The sequence below is a fragment of the Sceloporus occidentalis genome, unplaced genomic scaffold, assembly GCF_023333645.1.
Source record: "Sceloporus occidentalis isolate IW3139 unplaced genomic scaffold, rSceOcc1.0.p SCAF_386, whole genome shotgun sequence".
In the NCBI taxonomy this organism is placed as follows: domain Eukaryota; kingdom Metazoa; phylum Chordata; class Lepidosauria; order Squamata; family Phrynosomatidae; genus Sceloporus; species Sceloporus occidentalis.
In genome coordinates, this window is record NW_028317366.1 from 367241 (window position 1) to 385641 (window position 18401).

The following is an 18401-nucleotide window of genomic DNA, read 5'->3' on the forward strand; positions in this document are numbered from 1 at the left end:
GCTACAATGTAGCGCAACCAGGTGTAGCCCGTTTTATAAGCTTATCCAATAGATCTATATTTTCTCCTGTAAGAAAAGTTGCACAATAGCTTAGACATGTCTCGCACCGACTCCAAAACACTAATGGACAACTTGTGATTGAAGATATCGGCATGTAACTTTGTGACAGTCCTAGATCATGTGTGTGTAAACCTGTGTGTCCTTCCGTGTCACATACTTTGCTCGTAGTGCCTTACAACCTTATGAGAACGTTTGACCCTGTTGTGTCTCTGATAATTGTCTCTCTGCTAGTTACAAGAGGTGTGTTACAACCCGCTGGTGCTGTAGCTTGTGTTCCATTCTCTTCTTATACGCCTCGATCCGAAGTTCCGTGTTCCGAGTTACTACAGGGTCCGAAACGGGGTAACCCCTTTAAGTGACAAGACCGTAGAATGTTGAGGAGCGTCCGGTTGTCACATAAATGGGTTAAACCGGTATCACCACACTTACTATTCTAGGGTTGTAAAAAGAAAAAAAATATATCATTTTACCTTTTTAACACTTTTGTCTGAGCCTCTCGACCTCTGGTTGTCATTTCAATTATGTTTTAACACTTTGGCTGCCAGAGTGACGGAGATATGCGATGCATGGCAATCTCCTCCGGCAGCCATGGGGTTAATTTTGGAATTGTCAATTGTTGAGTGGAAACCTTTTTATCGAAGCAATTACTAAGACTCTTGAATTATGAAGAAGGAATGGCCGCTAAAATCCAAGCTGTGGGCACATTGTTATGTGAATGATGGTATGTAATCGTGGTTAACCCCTTCAGTACTGATGAGGTTAAAAAAAGGGAATAAAAGAACTGTAATTTGTGATTTTCATTTTTTTTTTATTCTAAAATCGTTTCACTTGCAGCTACTTTTGTGCCTGTGTGTGAATGTATTCCTTGTGTCCTGCTGGCGCTGTCTCTTCTATACGTTATCCACTAATCTACTCGTCGGGTTGCGCTAAGAGAAGATTTAAAGAATAAATAGAATGCGTTGTATACACAATGTTACAAAGTTCTGGATTCTCAGCATTTTGTTTCTTTGCGGAATGATGGATCATAGAGACCCACATTATTGTGGTTTTTAGGGTTGTAGGACCCCTTGATACCCCCAGCAGCGGATCTTGGCCTAGGTGACATAGACATTGGTGGGAAGGTCTGGGGGGCTGCACTCCAACTGGCCCATTTACACAACGGGGGGGGGGGGTCTGTGCCGCTCAACCTTATATAGGTCCCGGGAATCAGAACAGGTAACGTCCAATTCAAAGAATAGGAGTGGTCGGTTCTGGGGGTGGCAGGAGCCCATTGGATGATTGTAGGACCTAGCCACAAATATTAACATCACTGCATGCATTCATACCCATTGGTGATATGAACGCTACGAAAAAAGGAACATCAGGTACCCAAAGAGGGACTGGACAGAGTAAATTGGTTGCAGCTTAATGTTGCAGAGTGGGATGTGTGTGTGTGTGTGTGTGTGTGTGTGTGCGCGCACGTGCGCCAACAATCCTCCACCGCAGGGGGTCTGGCTCAGTTGTGGCTCCATCTTTTGTTACGACTCTGCCTCCCAAGTCAACGACCAGGACGGATAACACATCGTCAACAATGAGTACCACAGGAACCAAAGCCACCAGCACCATCTATACCACAACCACGGCTTCTCCCACATCCCACGTGCCCATCACACCTCCTTCTGCCATCACTGCTTTGACTCTGCTGACTGCCACCAGACCACCTCTGCTGTGTGATGTCGCCAACCCCGGACCCTGTGTAGTCACTGCAGATACATTACTACATCATATATGTTTTAAAATATATTTTTTCTCATTAACTTGATTACAGTTAAGGATCAGTGAAGGAGGATTAAAAATGTCTGCCTCTCTCAGCTCACTATAGCCAATGTCTAAAGCATAACATATTTACCGCAACACCACAGCCTGCCTCTTATTAGTGGTAGACAACAAATGAAACATAATACATTTTGCCCTTTTAAACATTTTTAAGGTTCCTGACAGTATAGGTGGGCCATAAAAGGTACAAATCTATTCAAACCTTACTGGGAAAATGAAGGACTTTTTCTAGAATCAATGAACTTCCAGAAAGTGTTATATAATTTAACCCATTCACTTCATGTTACTTGTACAAGCGAACACTTATTTCCGCAATACAATAGATTGTGGCCCCTGTCACCTTAATGGCAGCACAACATAAAAGCCGCTCATCCATTAAGAGATTTACCGTTACCCTTGATTTTATTATCTCAGGCGTCTAACGGGGGGGGGGGGGGGGGATATTGTGAATTTCACGGAATGCATCAAGTATCTGCTAACAATGCAGTTGAACCAATCTGTGGAAATTGAAGTGAGTAGCCACCCATACGATGGCAATATATATATATATATATATATATATATATATATATATATATATATATACACATACTGTATGTACACATGACCATTACGCCAACAGGGACTTTGATGGCATCGCAGTGCAGTTCATCCCAAAGGTGTTCGATGAGGTTGAGGTCAGGGCTCTGTGCGGTCGGCCAAGTTCTTCCACCCCAGACTCCTCAATTCATGTCTTTATGGAGCTTGCTTTGTGATCTGGGACGCTGTCCTGCAGGAACAGAAAAGGGCCAAACTGTTCCCACAAAGCTGGAAGCATCACATTGTCCAAAATGTGTCGGTACGCTGAAGCATTAACATTACCCTTTACGGGAATTAAGGGGCCCAAACCTTTCAAGAAATAAGAGATGTGTCCCAATACTTTTGTCCATATAGTGGTCAGCAATGCAAGGTCCATAAAGACACGTCCCGGCGTTTCTCCTCCTTATTTACCTCCCGTACATCTGTAACCACTTAGCATTTAAACATTTGTCATATCCCCCATCTTTACACCTTTTTAGTTGCCCTTCTTTGTGCTTTTCCCAGAAAACCTACATCACCCAACCAACATTCAGCTTCTGTATAGGGTAAGAGTCAGAGACTTTCATATGTTTTGGGTTTTCTGCTTTATTTCTCAATGTTATAGAAGAACAGGGTGTAAGAAGAAAAAAAAAAAAGCTATGAAGTCATAATGAACCCAAGCCTAGCAACTGTGCTCAAGAGTCATCGTTTTTGTGACATCATAAGCCTTTATGTTTTTCTCTCTTCTGGTGAGCTGACAATCATATCATCTGACTGGGCTCAGTTGGATGTGCTGCTATGGAGCAGTCTGATATAGATTATTATGACTACAAAATGCAGTCTCTTTCGCCAAAGAGACAACCAGGTATTGTTTAAATCACTCTTTGTCAGGGATTTCATTACTATATTGGGTTCTGTTTTGCTTAAATGCTTGAATTCTTCTTTTGTCTGGCAGATGTAATTCTGGTATATTTTGGTTGATGGACTGGGCTGTTTTGGGTAAATGTCAGATTTTGTGGCCGTGTGATGACGTTGCATTCTGCAAATTATTTTTACCATTAATAGCATAACGTCACAAGAAAAGTAACCTGTTGTTTTCTCAACAGTGACGAGCGTTAAATCGCTCTGTTGCCCCGAGACCACCCTGGGGGATTACCATCTGAAGAAGGATGAGGTGCTGAGCTCCACTACCAACACCTACAAGGTTCTGGAGTTTTTGGGGAGAGGAACCTTCGGACAGGTCGTGAAGTGTAAAAGGGGGACCAACGAATCAGTGGCTGTGAAGATCTTGAAGAACCACCCTGTGTATGCCAAGCAAGGCCAGATTGAAGCCAACATCCTGGGCCGGCTAAGCAGGGAAGGCCCTGATGAGAACAACTTTGTGAAATTATATGAGTGCTTTCTACACAAGAACCACATCTGCCTTGTGTTTGAGATGCTTCATCAAAGCCTCTATGATTTCATGAGGGAGCGTACGTTCAGCCCGTTGCCCCTTAAACATATCCGACCTGTCCTGCAGCAGGTGAGCACGGCCCTCATGAAGCTGAGAAGCCTGGGGTTGGTCCACACGGACCTAAAGCCAGAGAACATCATGCTGGTCGACCCCCACAGGCAGCCATACAGAGTGAAAGTCATAGACTTTGGATGTGCGAGTAATATCACCAACTCTGTATGTGCCGGCAACCTGCAGACCATTTATTACAGGTAAGAAAAGTTCTGTATTCAGACACAGGTCTCTTAGAGTTAGGCTTGGCTTAAGTCTCCAGGCCTCTATGGGGTTTGTATCTTTGTAGACCTGAAGATTTGGGAAGGAATGTTTCTCCGGCTCATACTTTGAAGAAATCGATTTAAATTTGTTTAGATGTTGACTTTAAAATCCTTAAATTTTTCATTGAAGTTGTTCTTTATAGTAAAAGTCTTTGAAAATAATTTTAAGTAAACTGACAATATATCTTAATTCACTAAAGTAGTTTATAGTTTTAGAATGTTAAGCCTTTAGCCATCTTCATGTACAATGTTGCCAATGTTAGCATTTAGATTAACCATATTGAGCCAACCCTCTAATCCCTATTATTTCTCACGCAGGGCTCCTGAGATCATCTTGGGGCTACCATTCTGCGAGGCCATTGACATCTGGTCCTTGGGCTGTGTCATCGCTGAGCTCTTTTTAGGGTGTCCTCTGTACCCTGGAGAATCGGACTACGATATGGTAAGTGGGATGACGGTCTCTTACTGCCTCAACATTATTATGTCAAATAACCACCTTTCACAATAGTGGGTAGTAGAAGGGCATCTCGGAGCACGTCCCACCTGGATACAATCAGTTATAGCCGTGCCAGATAGTTGTCGCTAATAAAGAGGCCGCTTCACTATGTGTCTAAATGTAAATGTGAGCTACGAATAAGCTTAGTATCGGGTTTTAGGGGCTATCATGAGTTAGTATGAATGTTCTTCTGCCTTCCGCAGATCCGTTACATCTCGGACACTCAGGGTTTACCGGCGGAGCGTCTACTTAGCACCGGGACAAAGACCACTCGCTTCTTCCATCGGAGCAGATATTGTCCATACCCGCTGTGGAGATTAAAGGTACTTTCTTGAATATCAGCTATACAGGAGCTCTCTGAAGCTAGTCTGAATATAGCAAAGTCCAAAATCAACTAAAACTTGTGTTGCTTTCTCTTAAAAGTGAATTTTTGACCATGGATAGATTGATAGAATGATTTTAGGTTATGCTTAACTTAATTCAGACAAATTATCTTTTTCAACCAACTAATTAATGCCAAATCCTGTTTCTTCTTCTTAGACCCCTGAAGAGCATGAAGCGGAGACCGGCGTTACTTCCAAGGAGACCAGAATGTACATCATTAATAGTCTGGAGGACATGGCTCAGGTAGTGGGTTTTGATCCTGTTTTGCGCCGCTCTTGGCTTATTAACATTGGTGATAAAAGTCAATAATTTTCTACGTAAACCTTTTTTAGGCGAAAGTGGCATCAGATTTGGAAGGGAGCGATTTGCTGGTGGAGAAGTCAGACAGGCGGGAGTTCATCGACCTGCTAAACAAGATGCTGAGTATGGATGCGGACGAAAGAATAACATCTAGCGAGACTCTCAACCACCCCTTCGTGACCATGGCCCACCTGCTGGATTTCCCGCGTAGCTCACAGTATGGCATCTTCTTGACATCCTAAGGAGTGGTCTTAGTAATGGGGGAAAGTGTTAGGAGTGAGAATAGATAAATGAGAAGGGCACGGGGAAATATTGGCAACAAAGTAGAGGAAGATTGTGTTCATAAATATGATACATAGTGTAGGAACTGAATGTGAGATACATTTGCTTCTAAATTGAAGTATGGAGTCCACAGCTATTGGTGAAATACCATTACTATGTGACGTTGGCAGCTAAGGGAAGGCTTGGAAGTCACATTTGTTACGATCCAGATTTGTCATCTCCTCCCTCCACCTCCAGTTCAAGATCCTTGGTGATTTTTATTTGTAGTAAGAGGGTTATTAACATAGGACTGTCCCCTAGCGCTTGAATATATATTTAATACGTCTGTTCTGCTGCCTGTACACGTTCTGGTTTCGCTTCTCCCACCTTATCTCTCGTCTTTCTCTTTATCCACAGTGTAAAATCCTGTTTCCAGAGCATGGAGATCTGTAAGCGGCGGGTCAACCAGTCCAAGATGCCCTTCATCACACCTGTGGCCCCCAGAACCTCTACCAACCTGACTATGACTTTTAACAATCAGATTGACCCTGTGCACAGCCAGGTAAGGCATAGGCCATGATGCTTATGGATAGACGTGACGATGTTTTAATATGATGTTTTAACATAATTTAAAATGATTTATTTAAACATTACACTGATTTACACGTGTCTCGGGTATTAGAAATGTTGATTCTGCTTCGGCATTCCGTACAGAACCATGAAATAACCACGCTGTGGCCTTGCCCAGTCTCAGAGTCCCAGGGTAAATGGGCAGATTCAAAGTTGAATGTTTTTTGTTGGGAAAACGTAATAGTCATGTGACACAAAAAACACAGTGATAGGTTGTTGCCATAGATACCAAAAAACCTGTTTATGTTGGTTTTTATGTGATTAAACCCTCAGATCACCTTTGAAGGGTTAATATATATATATATATATATATATATATATATATATGTGTGTGTAATTGTTCTATGCGCTCTTTCCACGGCAGGCATGGCCCGGCGGCACACAACAGATCCTGTTTTCCCCGGCCTGGCAACAACTGGCCGGTGTGGCAGACTCCCCGCAGCTGGCAGATTGGAGGTAAGATCCGCTGTCATGGTCATCATCTTATCTCCCCACCCCAGACACAGTTTTATTCCTATTTCCCATCACTTTTTGATTTTTTATTGCTGGATCTGTTCTCAGACTCCTTTATCGCTCTTCTTTTTCCCCTTTAGGGATCCCTCTAACTACCAGGTCTCGTCATCCCTGTTTGTCAGTTCTCCCGATCAGTATCAACAAATGAACGAGAACACATCCCCTTTCTGGTCGCTGCCCCAGAATTCTGCCCCTTGTAGCCCCTTCATTAACTGTGGCTGGGGAGAAAGCTCTATTACCGGGTGCCTTGACCACCAGCTGTCAACTATGAACAGTGACTCCGGTGAGGAGGAAGAACAAAGACAAGCGGCCCCATGGTGAGTCCTACTGTCTCAAATGTTAGTAATAAAAACCCTAATGAACCAATCAGAATTCAGATTTAATTTAAATGTATATTTGTTCTTCTTCTATGTATCTCTGCAATCATTGGTTATAAATGACCGTTTAAAGGGACACCCCAGCCATCCCATACGCTTTAATGCAGATGATGGTTGTGCGGTCTCTTTAAATTTTCATGGTGTCCACTCTTATTGTTCTGCCCTTTTCTTTTAACACTTCTTTATTATCTCCCCACCTTATACACAGTTTTATTCCGATTTCCCATCGTGTTCTACTTTCCATTTCTGGATCTGTTCTCAGACTCCTTATCTGTTTTTTTCTCCTTCAGGAATATCCCTGACTACAAGGTCTGGTCATCTCAGTTTGTCAGTTCTCCCCAACAGTCTAATCGAGTGAACACAACTCCTTTTTGGTCAGTGCCCCAGAGTTCTGCCCCTTATAGCCCATCCATCACCTGTGGCTGGGGTGAAGGCTCTGTAAGCAGATCTCCTGACCATCAATGGCAAAATATCTGGATTCCGGACACTGTCTTCAACATCGCCAGTGACTCGGGTGAGGAGGAAGAACAAAGGCAAGCGGCCCCATGGTGAGTCCTACTGTCTCAAATGTTTGTGAAACCCCAATGAACCAATCAGAATTCAGATTTAATTTAAATGTATATTTGTTCTTCTTCTATGGATCTCTGCAGCTTTCATTGGTTATAAATGACTGTTTAAAGGGACACTCCAGCCGTCCCATGCGCTGTAATCCGTATGATAGTTGTGTGGTCTCTTTAAATATATCTCCATATTGCTGGATCTGTTCTCAGACTCCTTTATCGCTCTTCTTTTTCCCCTTTAGGGATCCCTCTAACTACCAGGTCTCGTCATCCCTGTTTGTCAGTTCTCCCGATCAGTATCAACAAATGAACGAGAACACATCCCCTTTCTGGTCGCTGCCCCAGAATTCTGCCCCTTGTAGCCCCTTTGTTAACTGTGGCTGGGGAGAAAGCTCTATTTCCGGGTGCCTTGACCACCAGCTGCAAACAATCACGATTCCTGACGCATACAGTCCTGAGGACACAACCCCTTTTTGGTCAGTGCCCCAGAGTTCTGCCCCTTATAGCCCATCCATCACCTGTGGCTGGGGTGAAGGCTCTGTAAGCAGATCTCCTGACCATCAATGGCAACAAATCTGGATTCCGGACACTGTCTTCAACATCGACAGTGACTCCGATGAGGAGGAAGAACAAAGGCAAGCGGCCTTAAGGTGAGTCTGTAAAGCTGGTTTAACCATAGATTTGCGCTTTACTAGTGATTAATCTTCCTTTATTAAATCTCATCTCCAACCTCCTAATGAGAGGCTCTTACACCAAATTATTATTCTCTTTGCCGACGCAAAAGCCTTCTCTAGTGCAGACAAATAGAGCAACAAACGCAACAAAATGGTAAATTTCATAGAAAAATAAAATGGCATTAACTAGGCTGTAAGTACGGAGGACTGGCGGCAATGACTGTTTGGGGGTCTTTGTCACTGGGGCTCTTGGCTCGGAATCACCCAAGGGTTGAATGTTGCCAGTCCTGCTTATAGCCACCTGGTTGGCAAAACTACAATCCAACATTAACCTCTAACCATCTTTCTCTGCAGCCTCCTAAATCAGGACAGGAACGTAATCGGCTGTGTCACCGTTCCCGATTCGCCTTTCTCAGGTTCTTCTAGCAACAGCTGCCCCTATGGAGCCATCGGGCAGCGTCCTGGCACCAATTCTACTGCCCAGGAGAGCAGATGCCAACCAGAGAGCGCCTGTCCTGCCAACCATCGCACGATCCTTGTACCATCTCTGAGACAGCCAGGTAGAGATAATCTGAAATTGAGTTAATTATTGTTATTTTTATTAGTAAGGAACTATCAGATGTCTAAATAAACTTTTATTATGCTGCAGATACATCCAGCCTCTATGGATATGAACTGGAGTTGTCAGACTTCTTCTATTCATCATTGGCTTCGGCTTTTCCTGCCTCCAGTAGCACTGTGGGGACGTCGGCGTCTCGGCAGCCACGTGCCGGCAGGCAGTCCTTCCAACAACAGCCAATTTATCTGAGCCAGGTAATGAGAGATTTCACTGTATGGGTTAGAGGTGGGGAGTCCTAGTGGACCCAGCTCTTCAGGAGAGGAGATGGTCAGGGCAGAGGAGGACCTCTGTATCGGGGGGGGGTGTATGGGAGAATAAATGAGGAGGGAGACTGGCCAGGTCCAAACCTATTTTCTTTTTTTTGTCTCACAGATGTCTCAGCACCACATCTCAGAGCGTACAAGCAGCCACCGAAAGCAACGAGTCTTCTTAACCCGCCGGCGTGCCAAGGCTCCGTATTACTTCCCTCGTGGAAGCCCCAGCTGTGGAGCCATTCGCCATCGCCTGGCGGCTGAAGCTCACCTTCCCGGCCAGCCCGACCTGTACACCTATACCGCACCTCAGGCACCGGGTCCCGTTGGAACAGTTGCTCACCTGGTGGCTTCCCAAGGATCGGCGAAGCATGCTGGATACCACACCAGCAACATACCTGTTAGCATGACCCCAGGATTATTTCCCTACCCCAGCCTCCACCCTGGCCAGTACCAGGCCCAGTTTGCCCATCAGACTTTCATCCCAGCCTGCTTCACTTCCAGCGTTTACACTGGATACCCGCTAAGCCCACCTGATACTGTCAGTCAGTACCCTTACATATAGGGCTCAGGTGGTGGGGTAGAGGCAGGTGCTTTTGCGGATAGATCAACATCTTATCTGGAGGCCTACGGGGTTAGCGTGGGTCACATTTTAGTTTTATAGAATAAGAATAAGAATAAAAAAAATTAAAAAAACAAAAGGAAGGGTCTCTCCATAATTGGCCCGCCGTCTGGACACAAAGAACCGCAGGGTTATCAGTCCGTCTCCAGCCGTGTATTTTTTATTTTATTTCTCGGTAGCACCAGGTCTGGCTCTGATGAACTGTGAATCGGATCTCCTTGATGAGGATGGAGTCCTACTGGGGCTGCGAGATTCCACATCTCCACTGGACATTGTGACTTGCTGCTCTTGGGGAGGGTGGGAAATGTACGAGGAACGTGGCTGGAACCCCACTGGGTTACGAGAGGAAGTTTATATTTATTTATCTCGGATTAGGGTTGAGTTATTGGAGAGTCCCTCGGGTTTTTCTAAGGGCTTTAATTTATGGAATCTTGGGACGTCGTGAAGGGGATGAGGGTAGAAACGGGAAAGTTAAAATCCTCTTCTCGGAGGAATCCATGAAGTGAGGAGACAGAGGACGATCCTGATCTTTTGGCGCTGTGCGGATCAGAAAGGAAAGGACTGGGAATTAAGATGAATCGAACGGAGTGAAGCGGACGCAGCTGCTTAACCTCTCACTGTTTCACGTCACTTTAAAAACTTTTAGTAAAGGAAATGTCCCTCCCCTGCGCTACAATGTAGCGCAACCAGGTGTAGCCCGTTTTATAAGCTTATCCAATAGATCTATATTTTCTCCTGTAAGAAAAGTTGCACAATAGCTTAGACATGTCTCGCACCGACTTATGTTCCATTCCATAACCCATGTCACATAAATGGGTTAAACCGGTATCACCACACTTACTATTCTAGGGTTGTAAAAAATATATACTTTTAAGTTTTTGTCTGAGCCTCTCGACCTCACGTTGTCAATTCAATTATGGTTTAACCCGTCAGCTGCCAGAGTGACAGAGATATGCGATGGCCAAGGGGTCTATTGCAGAAGTGACACAGATGTGACACCCGCCATGTTGTATGACAACTCCTAACACAAAACCTCATGTTTTCTGTCTGATCTTTAAACCCGGGACCTAATAAATGCTGACCGTTTCATATCTTTATCTGGAGTTATTTGATTTTGTGGAGCCCGATGTGCGCTGGATTCCAAGCACCATCCTGTTTATTCTCTCTGCATGTGGAGGTGGGAAGGAGACAGAAGGAAGGGCCCCCCCTAATATGTGGTTTAATAAAAAGAAGAATGTATTTAAGTTAAATATTTTATAAAGCCGTTTCCTGCAGTTTCTATACACATTATCGGGGCTTTTAGGGCAGTAGAACCGAGCAATACCCCCATACCCAGCAAACATTCAGAGCTTCTGGAATCTACAGTAGGTGAAACAGGGACACTTGGGTGGTATGTTATCTTTGCAGTTGGGTTTGCCTATGCCATTACTCCTGAAGACCCCACTCATTTGGTTGCACACTGTATACATTATCTCTGCCTCCCTCCTATTACTTTTTCCCCATAAAATATGCTTTACTGTTTTTTAACTCGCTAGTGCCGCTAGGGGGCTCAAGGGCTTAAGCTATGTTCTAGTGCATGACGGTCTCATCACGAGAACAAACACGCAACCAATAAAGGAGCGGAACTACATCTCCCATGATGCCGCGGGAGATGGTGCCCAGTATTGCCTCTTGTGATTGGAGAATTCGGTTCCATGGCAATGGATAGGCGTTGCGATTGGCTGGGAAGCGGGAAGCGCACTGTTCGCATTACAGTTAGAGAGCTGGCGGTAGCAGAACCGCGGAGATCGCTGAGGGGAACAATTTACAGACAGGTATTGGGGTACAGAGATATACTCTATAGAGATAAACATATATATCTATATCAGGCTTAGAGTTTATGCACTAGAGACAGACTGCACTGTATTTGACTGGGTTAGATACCTGACAGGTGGGTCTGTTGCATTTTACTACAAAACTATGACATTGATTTCCTATTCATTATTATGCAGTTCTGTGATTGTTATGGGGTGCAATGCTTCAAAGTGGTCAAGCTACCATGGCAACTGTGTAAGTGGTCCTCTGGTTGCTATGGTGATAAAGCACTAAAGGAATATCATTTAAACCTCAGAAAATCTTTGGAAAATATACAAATAATGGCTTCAGGTAGACACGGCTACTGAACAAAAAATTATTTGGATGCAAAAGTAGCCGTGTCTACCTGAAGCCATTATTTGTATATTTTCCAAAGATTTTCTGAGGTTTAAATGATATTCCTAGGAAGGAATTACGTGTGTAAACTAGGAAAAATCGTTAACCAGTTTTTTTTTTCTTTCTTATAAAAAAAATAGCCATAGAAATGGAAGTGACACCCCGCCGAGGTGGCAGGTAAGACATTTAGTTCTACATCAGACTTGGTTACTGATCATGCCTTAAAGCAGACGGCAGCTGAGATGTTTAGTTCTATGCTTGTAGTTCAAGAGCTTACAATTACTTTATTAACAATACATGTTAATATTGGATAACACTAAAGGCAATGTCTTCTCTTCTTGGCTCAGGTATGAAGCTTCTCTGTCACAGGCTTCGTCCCTGTCTTCTGGCGACACTCCGAAGCCGGTGGACACGACCCCTCTGCCTCCGATTAACGAGCGATTGGCGTATCTGCGCCCGTCTCGGGAGTTGCTGGAGTATTACCGGAAGAAGATTGCGGAGTTTGATGAGGAACATGAGGATCTGGTGAAGAGGCTGGAACAATACAAAGCTACGTACGAAGAGCAGGTCCGTGAACGCATCTGTTTGTTAACTTACTGAAGGGACACTTCTATCGGCCTCCGCTTAGCTGAGTCTTCGGCTCAACTCGTTTTTGGGTCACTGAGCAGCTTGTGGATCCTTTCCATGTTGTCCCTCTATTAAATTGGGGAAAAGTACCCCATTTCTCATGTCAGCAGTCAAAACATTTTACGGTTGGTTGAAAAAAATGTCCACGCTTACTTGTGTTTGGCAGCGATATTGGAATGAATTTTAAATTGTGGCCAATCAGAAGGTAGTGGCCGTTTTTAAGAATAATGAAAGCAAGACTTTTTTTTTCTTCTAATAAAAATATAGAAAAAAATACTTTTAAAAATAACTATGTGTGAGTTTTCTGCATTTCTCATGATAATGGGTAGTACCAGAAACTTGCATTGCTCGTAAGTATGACAAGGCAAGGCTTTTTCCATGTAAAGAGAAATCTAAACCAAATTCCTGTAAACGGCGCGGATTACTTTATAAAAGAGGTGAGCTGCACGGGGTCCTCGTTTATTCGTGTTTATTATAAAATTAAAGAATCCAAATACAAAAACGCAGACATTTTCACATTAGGTCAAGTCATAATCTGACTATTTGGATGCGGGCGCTGAACAGTTTCTAATGTCCTACTCTCTGTCACAGCATAAACTGCAGTGGGAAATGCGTCAGCGAGAAGAAGAGATCGCAGAATTGCAGAAGGCGCTGAGCGACATGCAGGTTTTCCTCTTCCAGGAAAGAGAGCAAGTTCTGCGTTTGTACTCTGAGAACGACCGGCTTAAAATCAGGTGAGACGATCACAAGACTCCATTTGTAATGCAACACGCTTTATAATATGGAAATGGAACGGAAGAGTTCATATTTATCTGCTGTTCTGCCACAGGGAGCTGGAGGACAGAAAGAAGATACACAAACTCCTGGCTCTTGTTGGGACCAGCAATGGTGAAATAACCTACTTCCATAAGGAGCCCCCAAACAAGGTGGGGACCACCTCTGCTGTCTGTATTTCCACCTCACGGCTTATTTAGATGAATAATACAATCTAGCATGAAGAATTATTTGCTACCTTTTTACTATTATTAATTTTTTTTTTTATATAGCGCAAACAATTTATGCAGCACTTTACAATCTATATGGTATTGTATTTGGGTGAATCTTAGATCTTGAATTCTTTGTTGATACTTAGGTAGCTGAAACATTTATTGTCTCATGGTTTAATGAATGATCTTTATATAGTTGGGGAACAGTTGTAATTCAGGCCCTCTATAGGGGAGTTTTTAATCAGAAAAAAAGCACATAGTAGAAACATCAATTTGTGTTTTTTTGTACAATTGCTGGCTAAAAGTCTCTTGATTCTTTCATGTCTGACAGGTCACCATACCCCAGAGAGCAATCCAGTCAGGAGACCCACATGAGCGGAGAGAGAAGTGTACAGCACGGCTAGGTGAGGGAGCCATGGTGTTAATGATCGGTATAGCAGTGGGATCATTTGGTTACATATTACTTTAGAACTTAAATAAAAAAAGGGAACCTCATATACCAACAGGCGTTTAGCTCCATGGAACACTAAGTTCATGGTGGCTAAGTATTAATAATTGTCATACTCTGTGCATTTGTCATTTGGTCGACTGTCACAATTTCTAAGTCCTTTTCCTTGTTTCAGGTGGTAAACGAGTGTCATTGAAATCTGCGGGGAAAGATCATGTGGCCGATGTTCCAGAGAAGGCTGATGAGCAAACACTGTTGCTTCAGGTAAACAGGCACCGGTTCCCAGTCCATGGTTTGCAGCAGATGCTTTTGGCTAAACCCGTCTTCAGCTTACCATTCACTGTGTACACCCCCGCCAGCCAACAAAGAGCTATCATTGATTATGTATTCTTTATCCATTAATGTGAAATATGATGAAAATTCCAATTTACATTTCAAGGCGTAACTGGTGTGCAGTCCCGCATTTTATTACAAATTCCATAACTGCGTCACTGCCCGAGGATCGATGTTGTCTGCCAGCTCTCTCCAAAACTGGTCACTGACGCTTGTTTCAGGCTGATCCATAGTGGTTTGTAGAGGGCACAACGGAAACAAAGTTCTGAGACATAAACATAGTGACTCGTTAAGTAAAATGCATGTTGACTACAGGCCAGAGAAGAATTGTGGTGGTTCTGAAGGTCTACCTGTTGGCTTCTTCTGTTAAATGGATCCTTGAACTTCTCTTTGCCGGTGCTCAAATAGTCTTGGGCTTTAGGGTTAGCGAGATAAGCAGATAATGGTGACCCCACTAACCAACACTCCTTTCAACACTTTTCTCCAGATAGAGGCCCTGCAGGCCCAGCTAGAGGAGCAGACGCGTCTCTCCAAAGAGCAAGTAGAGTCTTTGTTGGACGACAGAAGGATTCGCATTGAAGAGGCACAAGTGCAGCACCAGAGGGACCAGGACAAAGTCAAACAATTAACCGAAAAGTGAGTCTTTTTACCTTTAACATTCTAGTTCCATAATGACGTTCGCACCTTAGATACAATAGAAGCCAATGCGTGCTGCTGCTGTATAGCATTGAACGTCGCTGAAAGTACCCTCTTATGTGCCTTATTGCTAAGCCAGTCATACTGTACAGTCTATTATTTACTCTGCCTTTTGTCTCTTTCTTCTTTAATCTTTGTCCTTTGCTCTCATCAGATTGAACAAAACCCAGAAGCTGCTGTACGAGAGCACAAGGGACTTCTTGCAGCTGAAATTCGAGAGTCGTGCTAATGAGAAATCTTGGATGGCAGAGAAAGACCGTCTTCTGAGGGAGCTCGACCGCTGCCGAGAGCAGCTGACCTTGGCTCATGATCCCGAGCGAGACAGAGAACATGAATTGCAAGTTCTACGGCTTTCTAAGGCTGAAAGAGCTGCTAGGACGTCACGCAGCGAAGAGGTCAAGGTAATTTTATTTTTAATTGATCTCCCTGTGTTCCACCTGTATTTTGCTTTTTTTTTATTGGGTATAATTGCAGCACTTCCATTATAAATAATTAGCTTTGAAAATATAATCCTTTTCTCATTGTGTGTTATTTGAAATCAGCGACTGCCCTATTTTTCCACCAGGCCCTATCAGAGCAGCTCGCCCAGGCTCACCGTCTTTCTGATATGTACCGAGAGCAATGTGTGTCATTGGAAGATGAGCTAGCAAAGATCCGGGAGGAAGGAGATGTGGGGCAAGAAATATTCAAGGTAAGGTATACAGGTGACTCTAAAATAAAGTAAAAATCTTTGTGCAGTGATTCCTGGTACTTATGACACTGTGTGTTGGTTAATGGGAGTCTACAAGGACCTATTCAGTGAGGACCGAGTTGGCCTCGTTATAGCATCAACATTTTCATTTTTACTTCGCTGAAAAAAGGGCCAATTTTGCCCTTATTATGGGTGGAACGCAAAAAAGGTCATTAAGATCTGCACTGTGGGTTTTGACTTCTAACCTTGAAAGCAGTGGCGTCTCAATTTGGGGAGACTTCATGGAGAGCCCAATGAACAATATGCCTACCTAGCGCTCATGCTTCCCCCACCACACTGGAAAGCTAATCTGCCTTCATTACAATTCTTAGGAACGCTCCGAAAAAATGGCTAAGCGTCTGCAGCTTATGACAAAGCGCTACGAAGCTCTGGAGAAGAGGCGCAACATGGAGGTGGAGGGTTTTAAGAATGACATCAAACTACTGAGGCAGAGACTAAAAGATGTAGAGAAGCAACTGTTCAAGGTGAGTTTTCAGCCTCTGTGATGGAGTGTTCATTATAAAGTATGTGAAATATAAACACTTAAAAATATATATATGTGTATGTATATTCCAGTCTTTAAACATAAGTGGCGATGTGTAGTCCCGTGCTCTTCCTCCTGTGACAGTACCAAATGCAGTATTAATGCACATATACACAAAAATAGCATTCTACTTCTTATAAATCTATCATCTTTTAACTGTTTTGTGGCTTTGCAAGCACTATGTATATAAAGCTTGTAAGAAGGTTCCTAAAGGTGGACCATCTCTAATATTTAATAGGGGTTATCGTCATCAGCGACCTGTGCAATCGCCTAATGTCTCCGTTAATTTTATAGGTGACATTGAACATCGGTCCTGATCAGGACCTCGCCATCCTAAACGCTGTGCGACAGGGGAACAAACGGACGCGCAACATCCAAGGGGAGCTGCGTAGCCTGAAAGCCAAAATCTACGGCCTGGAGAATGAGCTCAGGATAGGATGATGACGCAGTCCTGAACACGGGCCATGTGAATGAGGTGCCTGATCTCTGATTTAAAGGGCATGTGCCTGAATATTTGCAGAACTTTTCATTTTTATCATCTTTCTTTTATGGGAAATTGTGTGGACATTTTTTCAACCAAAAATAAAAGTTTCATGTTGAGTGACTGTGCATTATTTGCCTGTTTATATTGCACTTTTTATGCTCTCACTCTGCTAAAATAAGGCTTGGCGCTTCATAAATATGCTTCTGCAGCACAGAGAGAGTTAAGTCAAGCGGGCATCGGATCCAAATTCCATCCATGTAGATACTTTCTATTTACACGTAGAATTAAAAGCAGCTAAACGCTCACTTCATTCCTGTATTTAATTTCGAAACAATACATGTTAGTGTATGCAGTTATAATACTAATAGTTTTATTTTATTAAAGGTTAACTTTATTGCTTTTATTCTGTCTCTCCAATAAACCATTTTTTTGTGAATAGTCTTAATTTATTATTCAGATGAAATTACAATTTCTGAACATTTTTAATCTGTTTTCAAAAACGAATTTCTTATAGCCTGGCTGTGTAAAAAACCAAATATGATTAATAAACATCTGTTCAATTTTTAATATTCAAATTGAAGTCTTCCATTGTCATTGTGGAATTATTTTTTTTTTTGTATCCTATCTGGGCTACTTTACTTTGCTGTTATTGGCATCCCAGCATGTCTAGCCGGCTAGTGTTCAAAGAAAGGGGCTACTATTAGGCTAAGAAGTGGGAACATGTAATGAGGTTCTCGGAACATCCCCATCGTCTCATAACCAATTGTCAAAATTTAGATGCACTAAAGGTCCTTAATCCTCTTTTCCAGATCTCTGTTATAGGATGATAAAGCCCCATCCCCTGCAGTGATACAGAAAAGCAGTAAGAATTGTACCGTTGAATATTGGGGTAATAGATAACTTGCAAGATGTCCTCAGGCATTCTGAAGATCTTTATACATATTTGAAAGCAATATAAAAAATGGTACCTTTTGGGTATTTGATATTAAAATAAATATAATCAAGCCGTTTTAAAACTAATTAGTTAATATGGAAATACCTTAGTTTCTGTCTTAAGCGTTATCTGTATACCGCACCATTAAGTGCACCGAATGTTCGTTATAAAGATAACACAGCTGTCTAAATATTGGAAGTGCGGTTAGTATCACACCTAAACTCAGAAACATTCATTTTTGGTAAAAACATTGTTTTAGCTTTTCTTGATTTAGTCACAAGAGCCGCGGTACTCTTTGTAAGTAAAATATTGAAATATATAGATTCTCCATTCTAGATTCCTTTTTTTGTACTTTAAAAGCAAAGCAAACATTGCAAGGTTCTAAGAAGGTCCTGTTGTTCCGTTTGTGACCACCAGAGGGCCACAGAATTTCGTACCGAACCTCTGTACAGGTGTGGCCCCTGCCTGTGTGCTCAGGTGTTGTATTGTTTTGGGAGAACACAAAAGGTGTGTCGCACGCTGGGGTACCTGCCAGCTTCCTG

The 18401-nt window shown here is 43.0% G+C and overlaps 2 protein-coding genes across 2 annotated transcripts; both read left to right on the top strand.

Annotated features, from left to right (window-relative positions):
- Positions 1–1630: 1630 nt before the first annotated feature.
- On the top strand, positions 1631–9830 carry LOC149273318 (homeodomain-interacting protein kinase 2-like). Its single transcript, XM_089506472.1, has 13 exons — positions 1631–1769; positions 3540–4137; positions 4519–4642; positions 4900–5019; positions 5237–5330; positions 5420–5597; positions 6059–6203; positions 6636–6727; positions 6865–7101; positions 7452–7709; positions 8750–8955; positions 9045–9208; positions 9387–9830. The coding sequence occupies exons 1-13, from the start codon at positions 1631–1633 to the stop codon at positions 9828–9830; spliced, it is 2799 nt and encodes a 932-aa protein (XP_089362598.1).
- A 2395-nt stretch (positions 9831–12225) lies between these two features.
- Positions 12226–16882, top strand: LOC149273319 (coiled-coil domain-containing protein 77-like). Its single transcript, XM_089506473.1, has 11 exons — positions 12226–12254; positions 12425–12644; positions 13296–13438; positions 13534–13630; positions 14022–14094; positions 14314–14402; positions 14959–15107; positions 15322–15568; positions 15733–15858; positions 16230–16382; positions 16736–16882. The coding sequence occupies exons 1-11, from the start codon at positions 12226–12228 to the stop codon at positions 16880–16882; spliced, it is 1473 nt and encodes a 490-aa protein (XP_089362599.1).
- The last annotated feature ends 1519 nt before the right edge of the window (positions 16883–18401 follow it).